Genomic DNA, 22,610 nt, shown 5'->3' with positions numbered 1-22,610 from the left:
ACCGCATTAAAATACTCTATTAGCTCAATAGGTCTACAAAACATAACAGTACAATACTTAGGCAGATTTACCCCCCTGAAAAGAAATCAAGGGAGTAATGCTCATGGTACATGATTATGGAATTAAGGGAGAAGTTAATTCTGTCTAAGGAGAGTCATGGAGTTAAAGGGCATTAATTTGTGCTAAATGAGGAAGTAAAGCATCTGCTTGCTTCTGTGAAGGCATGTTTTTATCCACAACTACACTGATAGCTTATGAATATATACAGTTTGCTTTATCATTAAAAAAAATTATAAATACAACGAAATTTAGCCAAATTCTTTATTTAGTATTTTTTTCAAGACAGAAATATAAAAGCACATCAGATGTTTCCTCTTAAACTTCGGTTTGCAGAATTAAGGCACTTTGAAGGCATGTTTTTTCTTAGTCCATGAGTAATTTTTTTCCAGCTTTCATTAACAAAGTAAACAATTTTTATGAGTACAAAATTAGTTATGGAAATGATATAATTTACAGACAAGTCCACATTAATACCAGACATTAGCAAAGCATGATTTGATATAAAAGCTTTTAGACCTAATCTCGTCTTTGTGACACCATTTTCCATGCAGAGTTAATTGTTTGCATGCAGTTTATTTATCCACTTTAACACCAAAAGACATATTTAGGGAAAACTGGGAAAACACTTTAGAATCTCAGTATGTGTGTTGGTACATCATACCTTCAGCAAGAATTATTTTTCACATAAATAAAGTTCAATCTGGTCTCAAATACATTTTAGGAAGATCATAACATTTTTTTCCCCCCCTTACTAAGAGCTTCCATTAGCCACATTTACCATATGACATTTGGATATGCAATGCAGAACAAAAAGAGATACACTGAATATAAGGCTTATTTCTTTGTTTAGAAAAGGTAATGTTATCCATTTCACTATGACATTAAAAACATGACAAAATCTGACTTATAAAGGACATACAATTCTACTGAACCAAAAGTGCTACGTAACACTCATATTTCCTTACAATACTCATTCTAAAAGTCACCTGAGGTGATTTTTCTCTAGAAATGATCTGATTTCATTTATATTTCTTATTTAGTGGAAATAAAAATAATTAAAAAATATACATTCTGAATTGTTCCCTGCTGTTTTTGAATCCAATCCTGCAAACGTTTACTAACCGATTTAAGAGGGAATCCTGGAGGAAGTTTTTCTTGCATCTTCAGCAGTTCCAGGATTCCTCCTTGCATAAAGCCTACTGTTAAGAGCATTTATAGCACCTCCAATGGAATACCCCTAGTGAGCATTATGCTGTTAGTAAGCATCTGCATTTTCATATCTTTTTGTGGATTCATGGTTCAGTTTACATTGTTACACAAAACACATTTTTTTCTAATGTTCTTTTTTCTTTTCTTTTTTTTAAAAAAACAAACAAACAAACAAACTTCTTTCTCTCAAAGACCACACTGTTTATTTGTAATTCTGTGGATTCTATCTTGAAAAGCTTTTAAGAATAAGCTAGTCTTGTCCTCCTTCTTGCTGATCCCCCTAGAGAAAAAAAGAAAAAGAAAATATAATGTAATTATATGTAATATGTTACTGCATCTGTATACGTTACTGTGTTTACTGATGAAAAGAGGAAAAAATGAAGCTTGACACTGAATCTTTCTCTGCTATGCTGCCAGCTAGGGAATTATAGTTGTCTCAGTTTCTCAATCAACCCAGATAATGTGGAATCCCTGTGTTACAAATCCCACAGTGGGGAATCCCACAGTGTCACTGTCTTAGTTACAGCTGGGACAGTTATTTTCTTCATAGTGTCTGGTATAATACTTTGGCTTTAGGAGAAAAACTGTTGATAACACACCTAGATTTTAGTTGTTGCTGAGACAAGGAAGATTCAGATTTCAGTTTCTCTTAGTGACCTGACACCAAGAAGTCTGGGAAACACAAGGAACTGGGAGGGGACAGAACTGGGACAGCTGACCTGGAACTGGCCAAAGGGACATTTCATACTATATGATGTAATGCAAAAAAAAAAAACAAACACGTATAAAACTGTGAGGAACTCGCCAGAGGGTGCACAGCCACTGCTTAGAGACTGGTTGGGCATCAGTTGGCGGGTGGCAAGAAATTGTGTTGAGCACCACTTCTTTTCTAAATATATATAGGTAATTATCATTACTTCTATTATTTCTCTTCCTTTTATGTTTTAGTAAATAGTTTTTATCTCAACTGTACTTTTTTTGTTGTTTTGTTTTTTTCCCTGATTATCTTTTATCTTATTATTTTTTATCTTTTTTATTTTTTATTCTTTTTATCTTATTGTTTTTTTCCCTGATTATCTCCCCCACCTCACAGGGAGGTAGGAGTGAATTAACAGCTGTATGCTGAGCTGCCTTCTGGGTTAAAACACAACTGTCCTTTTCACAGTGCTAGACTCTGAACTTTGACAACTTTATTCTATTACAAAACAATACCTGACCAAAGCACATAATAAAAGTTCTTTCAGATAGAAAAACATATATGTATATAAAGCATGCATAAGTCATTTACCAAATTTTGCTAATTTTTCTTTTTTTTTTTTCTTTTTTTTTTTTAAGCAGAAATGCAACTCTTTCCTTTAGAACTCAGTTTTTTTAAGTTCCATCCTGTTTCACCTTAAACGTAGCAGGGGAAAATACTTGAAATATGCTAAAAGTTTTTAACATATGTTTTGCTTTTACCTTGTGTCCTCTTGTTTGCTTGTACTTTCCGTACAGGTGCTTCTAGAAAATAGAAATGTTTCAGTCAGAAGTTATTTGTAAGAGGTATAATTCATTATAAATGTTGGAAACCCATTGTAGACTTGTAACATCTGCTCTAAATGTTTTTAACGAATTAAGGATTTTGTTAGATTGACTCAATCACCTGAAAGATGAACGCTAATAATAAATAGAGTTTACACATTTCCACCATTTGTATTCATGCACAGAATTCTATCAATATTTCAAATAGATTTTTAAATTTTAGTGCTATGAACTGATCCATTATTCACACTGATCTTGTGTGGACATTTGCATGACATGGACATTGGCCAGGACATTTTACTCAGGCAAAAGCTATCTGATGCCGACAGCGAGGTGCGAATTCATATTAGTGTACTGCCCAGAACTTGATCTCAACTTTTGGCAGAGGAAGTTCAGGTCTGCTTGCAGAGCACTGCAAGACATTTCTTTAGGAATTATGTATAAATGATACGGTTGAAATGCAGCTGTTGCAAGATGTTGTTCACATGTCCAGTTGCACTTAGATGTGTGATGTGTAGCTTCACCGAGAGCCCACAGCATCACTTCATATTTACGGGTCAGCTGATGTTCTCAGAGACTTCTACTTTAAAGGGTATGGTGGAACAAAGCCCAACGAGGTACCATTCTCACTAACAGATACATCTATTTTCCAAAAGACTGATTCAATTCTATGGAGAGTTTTCCTTTTTTCTCATGAAATATTTTTTAAAACCAGGTGCCTTCTCAACAGACGGAAAAACATTTCAGAAACTTAAGACAGCATGCTTCTATCACTGTCACAGGAATATGACTGTAGCATTTTTCCTTCTTTACATGAAGTACTTGTTTCTTCGTTTAACCAGCAGTTCTCTTTTCATCTTGAGGTACAAGGTTTGTAAATGTGTTGCCCTGAGATACAGGTTTTGCCTCTTTTAGCTGAGGCTAACTGGTGTGCATTTGTACCAAGTTCTTCAACATCCTGAAAATGAGAACGTGAAAATGAACGTGGCCTGTGTGAAGTAGTACATTTTCAGGTAAGGTCCCATGGTCAAAAGTCATACTTTTCAGGCAATAGTTGATTTCCCTGCATGCCTTGTACTTCTCAACACTGAACATAACAAATAACTGGTGTACCTTCAGCATTTAGTGTAAACTTCAAATTGTAAGAAGTATAAAACCGTATTATGTCTATGAGTCTGTAGTTCAAATACATTCTTACTCTGCATCATGAGAATTAGATTTAGAAAAGTACCTTCATACTAATCCAAAAGAAACACAAAGCAAAGTACTTTTTAATTAAAAACAAAGAAAAAGAAAAAAAAAAAAGAAAAGATTGTGAGACTTGAAGAATAAATTATTGGCATATACCCAGGCTGAAGCCATTAGTTGGCTCCTCAGGTTGGACTCCAATTCCATTCAGCTTTTTAAAAATGATGAACTTCCCTTACTTAGCAATAGGATGAAATTGATATTTACACTCATGCCCAGAGGTTGCAGTCCTTCCACCCCACTCTTTTACTAAGTTGAGAACCCAACAGATCATATTAACATTGACATGAAATATCTCATGTTAAAAACAACTCACGTGGTCTTCTTCTGGATGTGCTGCTTAGAGAAAGGTGCATGTTCCTTCAAATGTTTTACCTATGCTTTGTGGTTTAGATATTTCCTCTTGTCTACTATGCCTGCCAAATCTTTTGGTTACTTTCAGACACAAGATAAGCCTCAAAATTTTTCTCTGTAATGTTAAAGAATTCTTTTTCCAAAACAAACATAAAAACACTTTCAGCTAAAATATTGACTTCAGACCTAAGTAATTTTTATGAATAAATAAATACTATAATTCTGCACCTAGAATGATTACTTCAGACATAGGAGGCCTTAGTGATATTGGATTTTTAGACAAACTAACCTTCCAAATGGACTTTCTTGATTTCTCTCTCGATAATCTGTGGTTCTCCCTCAATTACTTTAGTAACCTTGGTGTACTCAGTTCCAGCTATGATAAGCATTAAAAACAAGTTAAAACTGGGATAGCACAGAAAACTTCAGTGGAAAGAATGCCATTTTGGGAGTAGGTGTATGCAGGCCACAGTAATCATGCTGTAAAGTCCTGCTGATATTCTTGGCCCTGATACAGGTGATTCCCTCTCTAGAGCTGGAAATCATTCATCCACAATCTTGGCTTTTAGGATGTTCCAGCACAGACTGCCAATTATAATTAGCAGTACTGTACATCATACAAGTTGAATTAAAGCCCATCTTTTAATTTAGAGGGAATGCATCTATTTTTGTCTGGATTCAGATTTAAGTACTTTAGAAATTTTCAGTAAAACAATAAATTTGATGTAGACAAGAAAGTCATAAAATATCACTGCTATTATCACCAACAGCCAGAAAGTATTGTGTGTATCCACTTTTTTTGGCTGAATGTATGGTAAGATATTGTCATGGTAGCTAAGGGCAGCTGACTGGACGGATAAATCATGGAAAAGATAGAAAAAAATCAGATTAAACAACAGCTTGAAATCTGCCTGTATGGTTCATTCTGCCAAGCAGGATGCTTATGCAATCTAACATATAATAGCAAGGAAAAATAGCAAGAATTCAAGAGACAGTATTGTCTTTACTAAATTTACTCCACGTAAAATATTTCTCACTTTTCACATTTATGGGTCCCTGTAAGATATACAGATTGTGTGTATTTAGTTGTATACCTCTGTAGTGGAACATTTTGCACGTTTCTGGGATAAATTTATACACGCTCTTCATAGACTGTTTGGGACCAATAGAACATAGTTTGATATACTTTTTCTCATTTTCAATTTTCACTTAAATAGTCACCACTGAAATAGGCATCTGCAGAGAATAACTCATAGTTGGGATGCTTAGGGTAGGGTACAATGGAAATATCCTCAGGAATTTCATCTCTCTCTCCAATGACTGTTGACTAATCCTGGCTAGAGCAGTGAAACTAAGATTTGGCTCTTTAAAAGACCAAAGATTAATATAGTAATCAGTATTCATGATCATATCTTGGTTTGTCTATAGGACTAGTTGCATTATCAGCTAGCATGGTTTTGTTTGATGGAAAATTACTGTCTTTCAGCCATCACTTAATTTTTACCTGATGTTTAATTCAAGTACACAGAATGGTGCTCGCAAAGAGCTCCTAGATTTACTTCTGTGAACACATAGTTGAACTGTCAGCTAATTCAGTGGTATTCAAGTTACTAAATTATTATAAAGTGAACATAAAATTAATTGGATTCAGCTAATTTGTGCTAGGAGAAATATTCGTGAACATGGTTGAACTTCTCACCTTCACTAAAAACACAATACTTGAATTCTCTGTTTTATTCTCCATTGCTATTATAGATTGTTATTTTAGTCTATATATTAAGCAGAGAACATTCCCAATTGAATAGATAAGAATTAATTTCATAAGCACAAGTTCTTTCACCAGTTTTCTACAGCTACTGGTTATGTACTGCCAAGACTGTTAGAATCAGAAGAGCAAGAAGGAAAGGAAACCATTCCTTGGAATGCTATATTTGAAAAGAATTAAAGTTAATGCCTCCATATCCATCACCTGTAAGCACTGAAAGAGGGATGATCAACATGCCTTTGATTATTTACATGAGGGCAATGAACATTCATTTCTGGATAACTGATGAGGAAGATACATTTGGCCTATTACAATACTTTGGATTTCATAACCATTTTCCACATATTTAAATCTGCTGATCAAAAGAGTTCACAGCTAGTGGAATAAATCTTCATTGCTCTCCTCGGTTTTTATTAGACATCTTTTTAAAGACTGAGAAAACAAAGAAAAAATATTTTTGTGATTGATAACATATCAGAATAGTTTAATCAAAATTTGGCACTTTGTCAGATATCTGGCACTACATCACACAGCACTGCACTTTTTCTTTTTTTTCTTGAATTAAAATTTCACTTCCGTTAGGTCAGTCTTTAAAAAATGTTGAGCTGAACGTATCTGAGAGAGGTTTCAGTTGTCATAACCTGTTGCAAAAAGGTTAGTTGTAATACACCGAATTACCTCCCTGCAGAAGTCTTTTGATTTCTTCATCTTCAAGTAAATGACCATCACCTTCAATAAATTTGGTCACCTTGGTAACCTCTGACAGGATACAGGTTATGGCAAAAAATTGATTGACAGAAAATACATGACAATCATACAACAGCACATAATCAAATGTATCATGTTACAGAATTCTGTTGAATTACAAATGTCATCTGTGATGATATTAAGCTCCATGCAAAACACTGGAAACACCATTTTTCATGACAAGGGTAGCTTACTATATATTACAGGAGATCAGATTTGGACATTTCTTAGTTTCTGAGGCTTAATCTCTGATTTTGTTCTATCAGCACATTTGAAGAAAACAAAATACACATTCAGTTATTACTTAACTAATATCGTGCTGGTTTTCTGTGTTCTATTTATTTACTTCTTTTAAAGAAGATAAGGATACTAACCTTCCTCAAGCAATCTCTTCAAATTTTCTTCATTGTCTGAACCACCTGCAGTAATTCTGGTATATTTTATTTCTGGACCTGAAACAAAGACGTATAAAACAGGGACTTCAATTGTAATGTGTAATAGAATTATCGTTGAAGATTTTTAATAAATATTAAAGCTTGTGTTTGTTTTTTTTTTATTTGTTTTTCTTTGTTTGTTTTTCTTATTTAAACCCCACTCTATTTCTATCTTTAATGTGTTTTAATCTGCTTCTATGGTGGTTTCATCTTTCACTGTGTTCCAAACTGAAATGAAAGAGAGTTACAAGTACAGTTTACAGCTATTCAGACAAGTAGTTCAACAAATTTAGCATAGTAAACATCTGCTCACATTCTGGAAGAAAGGCACAGTTTTAATCACCCTGCTGTATAAGGTCGGTATTTCCTCAGTGAAAAATGAAATTACTGTTGTAATGGAACAAGAAAATATGATTTTCTTTTCCAGAAATATTCTCTCTTGAGAAATAGACATATTAAAAAATATCTTTTTTTTTTATTATTTTTATTTTTGTTTAATTCCATTATATGTAAGTAGTTGCATTAGAATAACTTCTCCTATTTCCTCTTTCTCTCCTGCTTGAATGACATTTTAAATTGTCATACATAAACTCAATGTGAATACCTTCTGCTAAATCAATACGTTCCTTTTACACTGTCTTTCCCTTGCAGCTTTTCATGCAGACAGTATTTTTGCTATGGTGTTAAAACTGAATCTATCCAAGGGGATCAAATATGTTAGCAAATAATTTATACTACAGTTATACTATACTACATACTAATTTATAACATACACTATGCCTCACTCCACTCATTTCAATTTCTGTATAGATTCTAGAATTCCTAAACGTAAAATCTGCACTGTAGGTCAAATGTAACTGAAATTTGTAAAGGAAAGATTGAAATTTACAGTTGAAAAAGATCAAGGAAAAGATGCTCATCAGTTCTATTCTACATTAGGACTAAACAACTGTCTGCCTTGTAGGTGTTAGAAAAATATAGACTGCCCTCACACAGAAACAAAGGATTATTATAGTCATTATTTCTGAAATAAGTGTCAAGAAATCCTGAGATGAAATGCAAAAGCAAGCAAGGTCTAGTATTGACAAAATGAAGACTAGCTGGAGATATAAAAATAACTCGAAAATTCATATATATGAATACCCCAAAAATTAATCCTAAAATAAGATAGACTAAAAATAATTCAGAATAACAGTCTCATTCTGAAACGGTAGTTAGAATCCAAGAAAAATGAGAAAAGATGAGTTTCTGTGTTTTTGCATGCAAGATGTTGTAACTCTTTCTGCACATGTATATGTAGCAGACACAGAAAAAAATTGAGCATACACAGTGACAAATAGCAGGAATAACATTTCCTCTCCAGGAAATGCAATTTAGGCATTAGTACAGGACTTAAGCAGTGTTATTTCAGTATGTAATAGAGAACTTCACTGAATAGCTCAGCATGAGTTACCTTGAATAATTCTTTCTTCTGTTACTTTTTTCTCTGTCACTTCCACAGGTCGCCCATCAATGATTTTGGTGTACGTTTTAATAATTGGTTCTACGAGGATTTTTAAAGTGAAGATATTAATAAATTGATGAGCAATGTCTGAAGTGCTGCTTTTGAGAAACTGAAACTTAATGAAGCACACTAGGAATTACAATATAATTTTTTTTTTTTTTTTTTTTTTTTTTTTAAGTCAGATTGCTCACAGTAGACCAGAAACTAAGTTTCCCCCAGATGTAGAATGGCCACATGCTATTTTCTTTGAAACACTCCTAGATATAAAATCCTCAAAGTCCCTAGCGAAGCAGGAAAAAAAACAGTCGATTTCTTTGTCTGACAAAGCTGTCCTTCTATACAAGAATTACATCCTAAACAGTTCCTAACTTCAGCAGGTATAATGTCAGCATGCAGAGAGAGCATTTCTAACACTATCTTGGCTGTAAGAGTTACAGCTAGACAGATAAAAAGACAAAATACTTCTGAAATGCATGAGAAGTGAGAATGAAATGATACAATCCAATCCAATAATTCTCCTTAAAAACTGGTCAGTTGTCCAACATGAATAATTTTCATCCAAACAAAAACTGATGGGGAACAGATAATGTTTCAAATTTCATCTAATACAAATTGAGTTGCTGAAAGCATACCAACCTCCATGAATCACTTTAGTTATTGTCTCTCCCTCCCTGACTATTTTGAACTCAGGTTCTCCTTCAATTATTTTAGTGAGCTGTGTAATAGATGGGTCTGTGACATAAGGAAAAAACAGCATGTTATGAATAGCCATAAAAATATGCACGGTATTCCCCAGGGCTGAGATTAAGTTATCATTACCATTCCTACCCAAAATAAGCCAGATGACCATAAAAGAGTCTTTTTAAAATCTGAGTAGGCATCTGCAGCTGTGGCTGCACAATCCTGCACTTCCTTCCATACTACCTCAAATTTAGACCTTACTGCACATTTACTGTTTAGAAATATTTCTTACTTCTGTGCATTGGGCATTTTTAATATCTGACAAGACTTGGGCAAAAAGACTGTCAGCAGAAGAAGGAAAGCATACATATTGGTAAAATACCTACTCTGACACATTGCTAAAATCTTACAACTATTGCTTTGATAATCATCAGCATGTAAAGTATTGAAAACTTGGAAATGACTGAAGAGAAAAATGTTCATCGTGTTATTTCCTACTAACTCTACAGATACCCAAAAGGAAACTGGGTCTTTAAATTAATTCAGATTGTTTATTTATTATTTCTTTATTTACGAATGGCTGATTCCTTTTTTGTTGTTTTTATGTTTTCTAAAGCTAGCCAGACCTCAGCTGTGGTCATACAGTGTAAAGAAAAATTAAGGTAAAATTCAGAGCTCAACCAGAGGGGCTGCAAAGGTATTTGTCAGCAAGACCAGCTACCATCCTCTGAGATTCATGGGAGATGTCATCTTGATATCAATGGCCAAAGCAAATAATTTGGTAAACTCTTATCTTGTGAAATCCCTGGAGACCACATTGATAAAATGTGCCTCTGCATGACAGGATGCTGGGATTAATTTGTTAGGACTGGGTTTCAACAGATTTAACTCCTGAGATCTCTTTTAAACTTCCTTATGTAGAGACAATGACTCACAACACCACCAGAAATCACTAAGATTGGAAGTGGCAAACAGCAAGCTGTAAAATGACTGATTTTTTTTGTTGTTGTTTTAATGAAATCTCCCTGCCATGATTTTCTGCTGGAACATACAGACATTATGTTGCAAAATATAACGTGCAACTTTTTACACAGACAATTGTAGGCATATGTGGTTCTGATGGGAGCTTCTACTCATTGCTGTTATTGCAAGCAAGCTAAAAAGGGCTGAACCAACTCTCCTGGGACTACATCTGAGTCATCATTAGGCAGATTCTGTTGGCCAGAGATCATTCTTTGGATAGTATCCCAAAACAGGAATACTGTACTGGCAGCAGAAAGGAGTGACAGTTCAATGCTAATTAACATGTGAAAATATTTTATGCCTCTTTGGCAAATAGCACTTAGTTGTACATTTGCAGAGAAGTGCTCGGACATTTCATTTTTTTCCTTATTTTTTTCCTCATCTTTCAAACTATACTAAATTACCAAAACTATCTGCTCCAGTTTTGGATTTAATATAGAAGAGCAGGTACCTCCAGAAGGTAATTCACCTTCATCTTATGAAGATCTCTAAAATATTTTGGTCAAATTACAATGTATGGAATCAATTTCATGTTTCTTTTGCTCTGTAGCTCTGATTTCATAACAGAGACTAGGAAACAAGCGTTAGCATATACATGTATAAATATATAAGATAGTATCTAATGCTAGGTGGGACAAAACGCAGAACAAAAAAAACTCATTACTTCTGGTGGATGGGAGCCTCCACAGAAACAACGGCTAATCAGTCTGCATGAGCATTCTGCAAGATACTCTGACTGCCTTTGTTCTCAGTTGAGCTCCACCAGATTCCTTTTGAGCGTTTACATTTCAGAAGGAAACTGGAGCAAATAAGCATGGTCACCGGTTTAGTGAAACTAAGGGATGTTTTATTTACACTATGAATTACAAGTGTTTCTAATAGTTATGGCCCCACTTTTTGTTCTCTACAGTCACACCACTTATCTATTCTTTAAAACATGCTTTTGATTTGAGACAAACAGTTTGGCTGTCTTTTCCAGGCATTTGACAGATATTGGTATTTAGAACTGATTGAAATCTATAAAGAAATTAACTATTGCTTTTAATGTTTGGTTAGTTGGTTGCACTTGAGTGTGTAACAAAGCTTTTAAAATAACTACTTCAATACAAAAACATGAAAAAATGTTTCAATTGCAGAATCCAATTTTCTTTATACTTTAAGTATAGTAATATTTATATAAAGTAGAGTAACATTAAGGCGTTTAAAAGGCACGCTTTTAAAAAAATTTTGTATTAAACAATGTGTTTTTAAAATGCCCATGGGAAAATAAAGTCCATCTGGGGAGAATAACTGTGGGAAATCTTTTCATACAAAACATTTCAGCCAGTTCTAATCACAATATTTGTATCTTTGCTTTTCCAGCAAAGTACTGAACAACCTGGAGCTGTTAAGTACAAAATACATTCAGTTAAATAAATACAATATATATTCTGTATATATACATATTTGAACATATACAGATATATATATTGGAAGGCCCTGTTTACCTTCCTTTCTGACGATAGGCTGCACGTTGCTTTCAATTATGTTAATTTCTGAAAGTATAGAAAATGGAATATAACACACATTCCATTCTTAATGATAATTCTTGATGGTCATAATTCACATCTGGTCATAAAGATGTGAATAACGATACACATATTAACAGTAGGTAAACTAACTTGAAATGCCTCAGAGTATGGATCTCAGTTCTATTTACTAAATGGTGGTATATACTGTAGACAGTCTTCTAATGTGCTATTTTCTTTTGTTTGTGTCTCATAAAACCCACTGGTCTTGAAATAACATAAGATAAATAATAATACTGTCTCATACAATCCTCTTTATAAGAATTTATACTGTTCCCCAGCATACCTTAACTTTGAATTTTGCCCATTTTTTTTCTTAAAGAGCTCAAGTAGTAAACAGAGGAGACCCTCTAACACTGAGAACTATTCTTGCATTTCACAGAAAATAGTGTGATACTCATAGGTATCAGTTTGCCCCTCTACAACTAAAACAGACGTGTGTTTATAAAACATTGCTGACAGATCTGACTCACAGCCATTTCTACAAACCTTCACTTTAGAGGTCACAGCCATGTTGAACTAAATCAACAGTTATACAACTTTCTTAATGCTCAATATTGAAATTCCTTGCTCCAGCTCATAGACATGGCTTCTTGTGCTACTATCAATGGCTGTGAAATACATATTCCATTTTTTTGTTGTTGTACCAAGAGCCTTTAAAATTCAGTATATTCATCCTAGAGTTACAAACTCTCATGTGATGTTCTCCATTTCTACTGAGAAATGTGGGCAGTCCTGCAGAAATTTAATCTGCGTAACTTCACATTCTGATACAAACTGATGTGTATGAGGAACAGCTGAGCTTCCTGATTTGCTTAGCCCAGAGCAGAGGAGCTGAGAGGAGGCCTGACAGCGGCTGCAGCTCCTCACAGGGAGCAGAGGAGCAGCGTTGATCTCTGCTCTGTGTGATAGCAACAGAGCGGAGGGCATGGAACAGCCTGCCCAGGGCTGCGGGCACAGCACCAAGCCTGACAAAGATCAGGAAGCATTTGGACAATGCTCTCAGACACAAGATTTGAATTTCAGGTGGTGCTGCGTGTAGGCCAGGACTCAATGCTCCTGTGTGGGTACCTTCCAACTTCAGATATTCCGTGATTTTATGGTTTTATAATGCTTTCTGTGCAGATAGTAGAAGCAAACCCTTAGAAAGTCTATGAGAGAGCAAGAAAGTTTCCTTTTTCATATTTATTCCTCATAGAGGAAATGTTTGAAGCAGCTGGTTCTATAAAGACTCCTATTTGCATGTATGCAAAACAGGTGGAAAAGGTCCACTGTCTCACTGGAAGCATTTGTGAAAATGAAAGCATATCAAATGTAGAGTTGGTCAATGCGACATCTTTCAGAGCCTCTGAAGCCATACGACTTCTGTGCAACAAGCACTGAACTTCAGGTAGAAAGTGGAAAAAAAAAAGTCTTTCCATATGTATCTTGTCTGCTCCAAACAGTCTGAGCAGCTTAGTTTAGGGATTCTTCCCTGTCATCTTGAAAAGGATAAAAGTGTATACAAATACATGCAATAGCCAAAAACATTTGAGTCTTTCTTTTCCTGGGCTTCATTGGCCAACCTTATCTTGCCAGAAATTGCTTACTTATCAATTGAAAAAAATAAACAAATAAAAAAAGAAATCTACAATTCAGAACTGGTAACATTAAAAAGCAATCTCAAATCCATCTGTTAATATTTAAAATTAACTTACTGTAAAACGTCAGTGGAATCTCTTTGAAGGTACTGTCACGAACAAACTACAAATACAGAAAAGTAAGTTTAAAAGAGCACTTGCATTTCCATTTTCTAAAGATTGTACACAGAAATCGCTGGTTAACTGATCAAAAAGTCAGGCTACTCTATTTGACTATGTCCTCTCATTCATGACTGAAAGTGAATATAGCCTCAAGAGAATAAGACAGATCTCTATTTTTCTCCATAGGCTTTGAGGCTGATGAGTTGAACGAGTTACCTGCTTGGTATTTCTCTCAAAGACAGGTTGCCTTAAGGACTTGGAATTTACCTATGCTGATGTAGTGATAAAGTGTACCTGAAGCAAACAGTAGATTTGGGCCAGTTCACACTGGAGTTGCCTATGTACAAATATTCTGCAATTACTTGGTGATGAAAAACATAACTTCTAACTGTTGCATGCAATGTATCATTCAAGATTACACTTGGGAGACTGGGAGCAACTATTACGTGTTGCATTCCAAAGAAGCAGAGCCAAAGAACCATTTCTGAGTGATAATGCAAGTGATTTTGCAGATCCTGCCAAAAGGACAATGGGGGCAGACATTATTATAAGAATACCTTGATTTGAATATACTTGATCAGCTTCTTCAGGATTGTGAGCAACTGATCATTTCCGACAGGCAGATCTGAAAAGAAGAAATAGGCATGTAAGAGGACACATGTGCACATGTTTTATTTCCATTTGGAGTAGTAAGGATATGTAAGGATTTTCATTAATTCATAAAAGCATGTATGTGTACATACACATTCTTCTGTATTGAGAGAGGGATAACACAAGACATCTTATCTTCCATATACTAGACTTTCGTAACAGTTCAAAGAGCTGCCATGGTTTCAGACAACACATAGAATAAACAGTGATGTACACTTTTTGTTTTGTATTCCACATAGAAATTGTCTTTTTAAAGGAAGTAACTTTTTACAGTTACTGCACATAAGATACAGATTCAGAAATGCATGTAAATTCCATGAACTAATACTCACCTGCTGGATATAGGAGTTTATCAATAACATGAATTACACCATTGGTTGCCATGAGATCAGGTTCTCTTGACTTCAGTTCATTAACCAGAAGAGTATCATTCACCTGGTAAAGAACGGAAGTTATCAATGATATTAAAAAATGAAACCCTTAATGCTACATTCTGAGAAATATCACACAAAATATCAAAATATAGACATTGAATGTCAAATCTCCATTACAAGATTGTATTAGAAAGAGTCCTTTTTCATGACTTAACTGTTTTCAAGTACAGTTTTCCTCCTTGGATAGTTTTAAGGATGTTTGTCACACCAGGCTCAAAACCACTTCCAATGAAAACTCCTTGTGTCAGGTGGTAAAGGAGAATGTTCCTGAGAGCATTTTTGTCTCCTATTTAAATTGAAAAATAAGAAATACAAGTAAGAGATTTTCTAATTATGCTCCACAAAAACATTAAATTCAGAAACACTAAGCAGTCTACAGTATCAAGTATCGTCAAGATACAAGATAAACTGCTACTTTAACATCCTTGCAATTAAAGGGAACTATAGCTGACAGTGTTGGCACTGAAATAAATGCAAATATTCTCTTAAGCAACACCCTTCTGGGATGAATGGGGATAACTCATAGCTCACTATACACACATTTTCTATCTTGGGCAGGACAAAGTTGCAGGCAGACTAGAAGAATGTCATGTGGAGTATGATCCTTTGCTGGTCTTACATACTGTGAGAGGGAGAGAAGTTGAGAAAAGCAACCCCATTCTGGGAGTGATTTCCTTATTTCATAGGTTTCATTTCTATTTGGGAAGAAAAGAAAAAAAAAAGCCAACATTTCCAAGACTAGCAAAGGAAATGGATTCTGGAGTCCAAGGTAGTATCATGACAGCCCTCTGGAGCTCCACATCTACGGAAACAAAGGATGAGCTGTAGGAATATCCACAGGACCAAGCAGGACAGATTTAAAACATAATATTACATGGAATATTGTCTAATATTGATTATTCTTCCTAAAAGTTTTAGCTTCATTGAAACTGTGAGATTATAACTTTTCCTAGTTTCTTTTTCAGTGAGCATTTCCCTTTCTCTGCTTTTGCTGATTGCTGATACCACTGCAATTCACTTTACTGCTGAAGTTCAATTAAATGCTTCTTTTCTATCTTCTAAAATCAGTGCCAAATTTATGTGACTGAATCTTCAATAGATAGAATAAAATTATATACAAAGCGTAAGCATGGCCATTTGAAAGCTTGTTTCACTAGATTTCTTTTGCTCTTTGACACAATGGTCATTGAATAAAAATAATCTTTGTTCTGTATCTTTCTTACAGATAAATATTTTTATATTCCTTTTAAAAAAAAATTATTTTAAAGTTTAAATTTTACATAAAAAATAACATTGTATCTTTAAAAAAAAGACAAGATGAAGTTCCAGAAATCAATCTGACTCTAAAAAATGGACTTTAAGCTGTAAAAACAATAGGGTAAAACTAAAATTTTAACTACAAATGATATTAAGTATAAACTACATCACAATGGTAGGAAAAGCCAGTACATAAAAGTCCTTGAAAAGCAGAATGGACACATGGTTTTCTGGATTGTCAAAATGATTCAAAAGAATGTAGGCCTGGGCTGCAACATGAAGTAGTTAGCTGTGACAAAATAGGCCTCCATTTCTTTTGTTTCTTTTGCAAGCATACCCAGTCTTAAAAATAGAACCATAGTGTTCATCTAGTTGGTTAAGTTCACAGCACTGAGACAAGCTTCTTTTGATTTTATGGCTCTTTAATGACATTCATTTAGGTTATCTGTTAGTTTATTGTTACTAAACACACACTACACCAGAAGGTAATTTATACCAGAGTCATAATTTTAAATTACTAAGAGGGAATTAAAATTTACAATGCCTCATTAGTGAGTTAATGGCTGCACAGAGCTGGGTTATACTGGGGCAGTTACTTATCAGTGCTCTAAGCTGGACTCTCAGATGTTATTAAGGATTCATGGGATTTTTTTTCAAGTCTTTGAACCTTGATTTGAAAAGTACAGGAGCAGAAAATGTGGCTGCTCTTCTGGATGTTGAATTCAGGGCAACTGCTATTCCCGCACTAGTACAGCAAGCCAAATTCATATTCCCTCAAATAAAGTAAAAAGATAATATGTCAACAAATGAGGATAATTTTTAGTTAATGTTGAATGTTTTTTCCCTAAAAGATATTTTCTCCATCACTGAAGAAAGAATTAATTTAGAGAAGTCCCGTGGCTTGTTTATGCAAAAGGTTATCTGCTTTATCAGACATTTAGGAAATCAGACATCTAGGAAATACACTAGCCATTTTTCCCATTAATTTTTCCATAATTGCTTATACTTGCAGTTTTCTTCTGTTACTTACTTATCAATACAGCCTTATCATCATCGGTCAAACCTTTGAAGGCATCATTAGTTGGAACAAACAGAGTCCATGCTCCAGGCCGTGACAGAACATCATCTAAATCTGCAGCTTTCACCAGACTGAGGAAAACACTGTTTAAAGCAAACAAACAAACCACAAATACGTTACAACTATACTTAGGTCTGGGCACTTAGTTCCTTCATTTCTTCTGAGAGACCATCAATTTTCAAACAATCCCACTATTTCCCAGGAATAAAGACAGTGGTGGACAAAAAAAATAAAATAAAATAAAATAAAATAAAAAAAAAAAAAAAAAAAGGGTGTCTTAAGAGTAGCAGACTGAGAAGAAAAAAAAGAAAAAAAAGGCTTTGAAAAGTAAAAATATTGTCAGTATGGATCAGAGCAGAGCTGAGGGAATAAAAAAATCTGCAGATCAAAGACATGAAGGGAGGATTAGAATTGCTCTCTGAAGGCAGTTCCTCTCTGGAGGATCAGGATATCTGAAGACAGGGGACAGGAAATATAGACTGGTGATGTATGAGTCTCTAATCATTCTGCTCCAATATGGAATAGTATCATTGGGTAACTAAACCTTCACACTCTGCTACATTTATAGCTCTCAATGTGTCATCCAGTCCCTTTTACCCTCTTCCCTCTTGCTCCTCTCTTGCCTATTTTGCAGTAAAGAACTGTTTTTAAGGAGTTAATTACCTCTTTCCTGCCATCTTTGCACCCCAAATATTCAGTAACCCCTGGTTCACAATTATTTCTCAGTCCAGCTGTGCTACATTCTGTACCCAAACCTCAGCGCTGTCAAGATGCTACTCACCTAAAACGCTTATCATTTCTCAGCATTTCATGCAAAGATTTTTCTGCTGGCTTGATGATTTGTCTGAAGACGTGAATAAAGCCATTCCTTCCTTCTTTACTTCCTCTGACCATGCATGAATTTTCAACACATACAGCCTGATTAATAGAAAAATGATAGTTTCAAAGGTACCTACTCATAGAGCATTTATATATTAAATTAAAACATTTAAACATATTTAATAAATACAAAGTTTGTGTATTTCCCGACTGGCTGCTAAGATTAAAATTAGTTTTCACCTGGATTTTCAAATATCATACTGTATTGTCTTGCCAGGAAATCTGAGAAAGCAAAAGTAATGAAATCTGGAGTAAGTTAGCAGAGTGGAAATGTTTCCAAACTTAATTTTTTTTTGTTTCCTTTGAGGATTTTGTTACTTAGTTATAAAAATTAGTTTTATAAATTTATAACTGAATGCCAGATCCTGAATTTTGTTTCATTTTTCCAAAAGAGTAGTTTATGCAAAATTCCCACGAAGACTGAATTCTCATTTTTTTTCCTAGTTTGAAAGCTTGATTTTTTATTTCTTCATTGTGGTAATTGTAGATATTGTCATTTTCATTCAGCTTTTTTTTTTTTTTTTTCTTTCATACGTTTTCCTTTTCGTAGTCAGGATGCATATTGCTAGAAAGTCCCATTCACTTACTGTGCGATACACAAAGACTCTTAGCAGCTTTCCGCCAATTGTCTCCAGCTCTTGTCCGTTGTACAGTTCATTGAGCCCAATTTTCACTTTTATAATGTGATTCTGCAGGATTGTTTTAAGAAGCCGTTGATCCATCTGTAAAGTGTCATCTACAATACCAATTAAGTAATAAATTATTTAAGTAGTGAACTTCCATCCAAGCAAGTTTGACTGTGGATATCTGCATCATCACCATGGAAATACTGAATCTTTACTTGAAATGCTTATAATATAAGACTTGGAAAGGTATGGGTAAATAGAAAAGAATTCTTAAACATTTTCTTTAAATTATCCTTTCTCAAATTTAGAAATAACATTTTGACACAGTTATGATTAACTACTGTAAACAAAATGGCTGATGATTTTTGTGTGCCAGCTGAGTGAACTTATCCCAAATTTTGCTTTCTGAATGTGCACCTGAAATCCTTCCCAGATTTCTCTGAAGGAAGAGATAGGATGCTCATGTGGTCATTCCTGTAAACATGTAGACATGTTTTAAAGCACTTTTCTATCAGTTTCTCTGTGCTTTAATGGACTATAAAATACCAACCTCCTTTTATAAATTTCATGAGTATAAATAACTAATCTAATGTAAGAAATGCACAAGTTGAGTGTAATGTGCAAGTTCATTAATATCATTGCTTTCACATTATATATCTATGCATGTTTTGTGTCTTAGAGATAATATTTCCATTAACAAATGCTACCACTGAAAATGCTGTGCAGCCTAATGGTTACATTTATTTTGTCTTTACGTATGGCGTTCATTCTGGAAGGCTAAAGTATCTCTAATTCTTAATTACTATCTTTCTTTGGGATATAGAACAAGTACTGGCAATTATTTGGAAGACTGTCAGAATATCAAACATTCTTCCTGCTTATTTCAATGTTCAGATACTGTTTGAAGGCTACCAACCTGAGAAAGCACGATTCTGTGGTACCAGAAGAGTGTATTGGCCTTCTGGTCTTAAAGAAGATGCTAGTCCTAGTTGTGTTACCAAGTCTGTAAAAGTAGTCTGCTGGGAACCTCCAAGCTCAATAACTTGTTTGGCTGCAAATAAAGGAGAAAGAAAAGACATATAAAAACATTCTTTTTTTTTTTTTTTTTTTTTTTTTTCCCTTAATTGCATTTTTCATGCTTTCATAACCTTATCAACAACAACACATGAGAAGGAATCTAGGTGGGATGAGAGGAAATGTCTTCAATTTAATAAGCTTGTCATTTACATTACTAACCAGAATCAGGAATTAGCACTCTATCAATGAGGTGGATAACACCATTGCTCGTCACAATATCTTTGCGTTTCACCATCTTTACTCCATTCACAGTAAGAGTTTCACCATCACAGCCAACTTCAAGTGTGTTTCCTTCCAAGGTCTCATAGACAGCTCCACCCATGATCGCTTCAGAGCACTGAAGGGTATTTAAAATATGGAACTTCACAAGAGCTGCATGGAAAAGAAAAAAACTTAGTAAACAGATGTTTGGATATATAGATTCATATACCATAGAATGGCTTAGGTTGGAGGGAACCTTAAAGACCATCCTGTTCCAGCCCCTGTCATGGGCAGGATTGCCAGCCATCAGATCAGGCTGCCCAGGGCCCCGTTCAAACTGGCCTCAAGGGAACACCTCAAGGGAAGGGGCATCCACATTTCTCAGCAGCCTGTGCCAGCACCTCACAGCCCTCTGAATAATTGTTTTCCCTAACATCTAACCTAAATTTCCCATCTTTCAGTTGAAAGCCATTTCCCCTGGTTCTATCCCTATACAACCATGTAAAAAGCCAGTCCCCTCCTGCTTTTAGGCTCCCTTCACGTACTGGAAGGCTGCAGTGGGGTCTCCCTTGAGCCTTCTTTTCTCCAACCCAAACAAGCCCAAAACCCTCAACCTTTCTTAATAGAAGGTGCTCCAGCAATTTGATCTTTTTTGTGGCCCTCCTCTGGACCCACTCCAACAGCTACACATCCCTCCTGTACTGAGGGCCCAAGGCCTGGAAGCAGAACTCCAAATGGGACCTCACAAGAGCAGAATAGAGTGGTTACCTCTTTTATGATGCAGCCCAGGATACTGTAGGCTTTCTGGGCTACAAGAGCATGCTGTTGGCTCTTGTCCAGCTTTTCATTCACCAGGATCCCCAAGTCCTTCTCTGCAAGGTTACTCTCAAGGAGTCTGTACCTATATCTGTGATTGCCTCAACCCAAGTATAATAGTTTGCACGTGGCCTTGCTGAACTTCATTCTGTTCACATGGGCCCACTTTTCAAGCCTGTCTTGGTCCCTCTGGATGGCATCCCTTTCTTCTATTGTATCAGCTGCACCACTCACCCTCATGACATCTTCAAACTCTACCCCATTGTCTACGTCATTGATAAAGATGTTGAAGAGCACCAGTCCCAAGACAGATTCCTGGGGGACACCACTCATCACCAGTCTCCACATGGATGTAGAGTTATTGACCATAACTCTTTATCTGCAACCATCCAACCAAATTTTTATCCACCGAATTGCCCACTGTTCATATCTCTTCAATTTAGAGGAAAGGATGTAGTAAGGTACCGTGTCAAAGGCCTTGCACAAGTCCAAGTAGACGACATCAGTTGCAGCCTTTGTCCACCAATGTCATCACTACATCCTAGAAGGCCATCAGATTTTTAAGGTGCACTAATTGCCATAAACCAAGTATTTATCTTCTGCAAGAAAAGCTTACATACCTTCAGAAGCCACCTTGTCACCCATGATTCTTTCTAAGACTCCTCTTGGAAGACGCTCGAAAGCTTCATTAGTAGGAGCAAAGAGTGTGTAATAACCAGGCCTTCCAAGAGTATCTAAGACATCTGATGTGATGGCAGCAGCCTGAAAAATAAAATTCGTTATTAATGCTGGTTATTTAAAGCATTTCCCAAATAGCTTAGCCATCTAGTCACAGGAAAACTGAATATTAACTAAAAGCTAAGATATTTTAACCCCTAGATTCTGAAGTAAAGTCTTATTCTTCGAATGTTGAATTTACACTGAAAGCTGGAGTTGCTCATGAAAGTTCACGGACAGCATTTAGCACAAAATATCTCCTGTGCATTCACCTAGTGACTAGGGGTCTTTAACATGAGACTGTGCTCTGTGTCACAGAAATATGTGTTAAAAGTGAAATGACAAAAATGGAATACAAAATTAATGACGTGGGTAAAATATGCCTTGGTATGAAAAGTTACTTCCTTAATTTAGCACATAGTGAGTCATTTCATTTGATTTTGTGTTTGCCTTTTACAATTTAACCCTTCATACCTGCAGGCAAAATACAAAGAAAGAAGAAACTACGAGACCAGAATGTTTCTAGTTTCGCACACTTACTCTGAGAGATGAAAGATCATCCTCAACTTCAATGAAATCTTGAATGGTATTTCCAACAGCAGTTAGGACACGGTCAATTACATGAACAACACCATTGGTAGCAATCTGGTTGCCATGGATGATCCTGGCACAGTTAACAGTAACAACCTATGTACGAGGAATCAAGTAGTAAAAAATGAATGCTTTTTCATGTGATCATATGCCCGGAATCTGAATTTTGTGGAATAGCAGTCAATGTACTCTGAAAAATGTTTGTCCTTTCAGTCTTTCTAAAACATTAGTAAAACCATGCAAGATTTAAAAGGCTGACTCAACTCTTTTGGAAAGCATTCAGCTACCAGTTGACTAATGCAGGCTACATTGATTTCCTATTCATGTTTTATTTGCCATTACGGTCCTTATTTCTTTTATTTGCTTACCATATCTGTTTATTACAGTGATTTTATATATATTTTTTTTTTAATTGATGTAAACCGTT

General features: G+C 35.2%; 1 protein-coding gene across 10 annotated transcripts in view; it reads right to left on the bottom strand.

The window, feature by feature from the left end:
* Positions 1–307: 307 nt before the first annotated feature.
* Positions 308–22,610, bottom strand: part of POSTN (periostin) — a 32,515-nt gene continuing 10,212 nt past the window's right edge. The window contains exons 6-23 of one of the 10 annotated variants that reach the window (XM_042839294.1): positions 22,133–22,279; positions 21,496–21,637; positions 20,018–20,230; positions 19,698–19,832; positions 18,743–18,891; positions 18,058–18,194; positions 17,229–17,359; positions 15,097–15,227; positions 14,840–14,942; positions 14,414–14,481; positions 13,812–13,857; positions 12,034–12,081; positions 9,479–9,574; positions 8,792–8,881; positions 7,279–7,356; positions 6,836–6,916; positions 2,728–2,769; positions 308–1,549 (exon numbers count right to left, since the gene is read on the bottom strand). In XM_042839294.1, the coding sequence (XP_042695228.1) occupies positions 1,509–1,549; positions 2,728–2,769; positions 6,836–6,916; positions 7,279–7,356; positions 8,792–8,881; positions 9,479–9,574; positions 12,034–12,081; positions 13,812–13,857; positions 14,414–14,481; positions 14,840–14,942; positions 15,097–15,227; positions 17,229–17,359; positions 18,058–18,194; positions 18,743–18,891; positions 19,698–19,832; positions 20,018–20,230; positions 21,496–21,637; positions 22,133–22,279 (1,878 nt within the window). In that variant the 3' untranslated portion in view covers positions 308–1,508. The other 9 variants (XM_042839297.1, XM_042839296.1, XM_042839293.1 and 6 more) reach the window with 9 other exon arrangements.

This window comes from Centrocercus urophasianus, unplaced genomic scaffold (genome assembly GCF_019232065.1).
Source record: "Centrocercus urophasianus isolate 14NV4802_14NV808 unplaced genomic scaffold, USGS_Curo_1.0 seq_9, whole genome shotgun sequence".
Taxonomy (NCBI): domain Eukaryota; kingdom Metazoa; phylum Chordata; class Aves; order Galliformes; family Phasianidae; genus Centrocercus; species Centrocercus urophasianus.
Note: the sequence above shows the minus strand (reverse complement) of the source record. Positions and strands in the feature narration are given on the sequence as shown.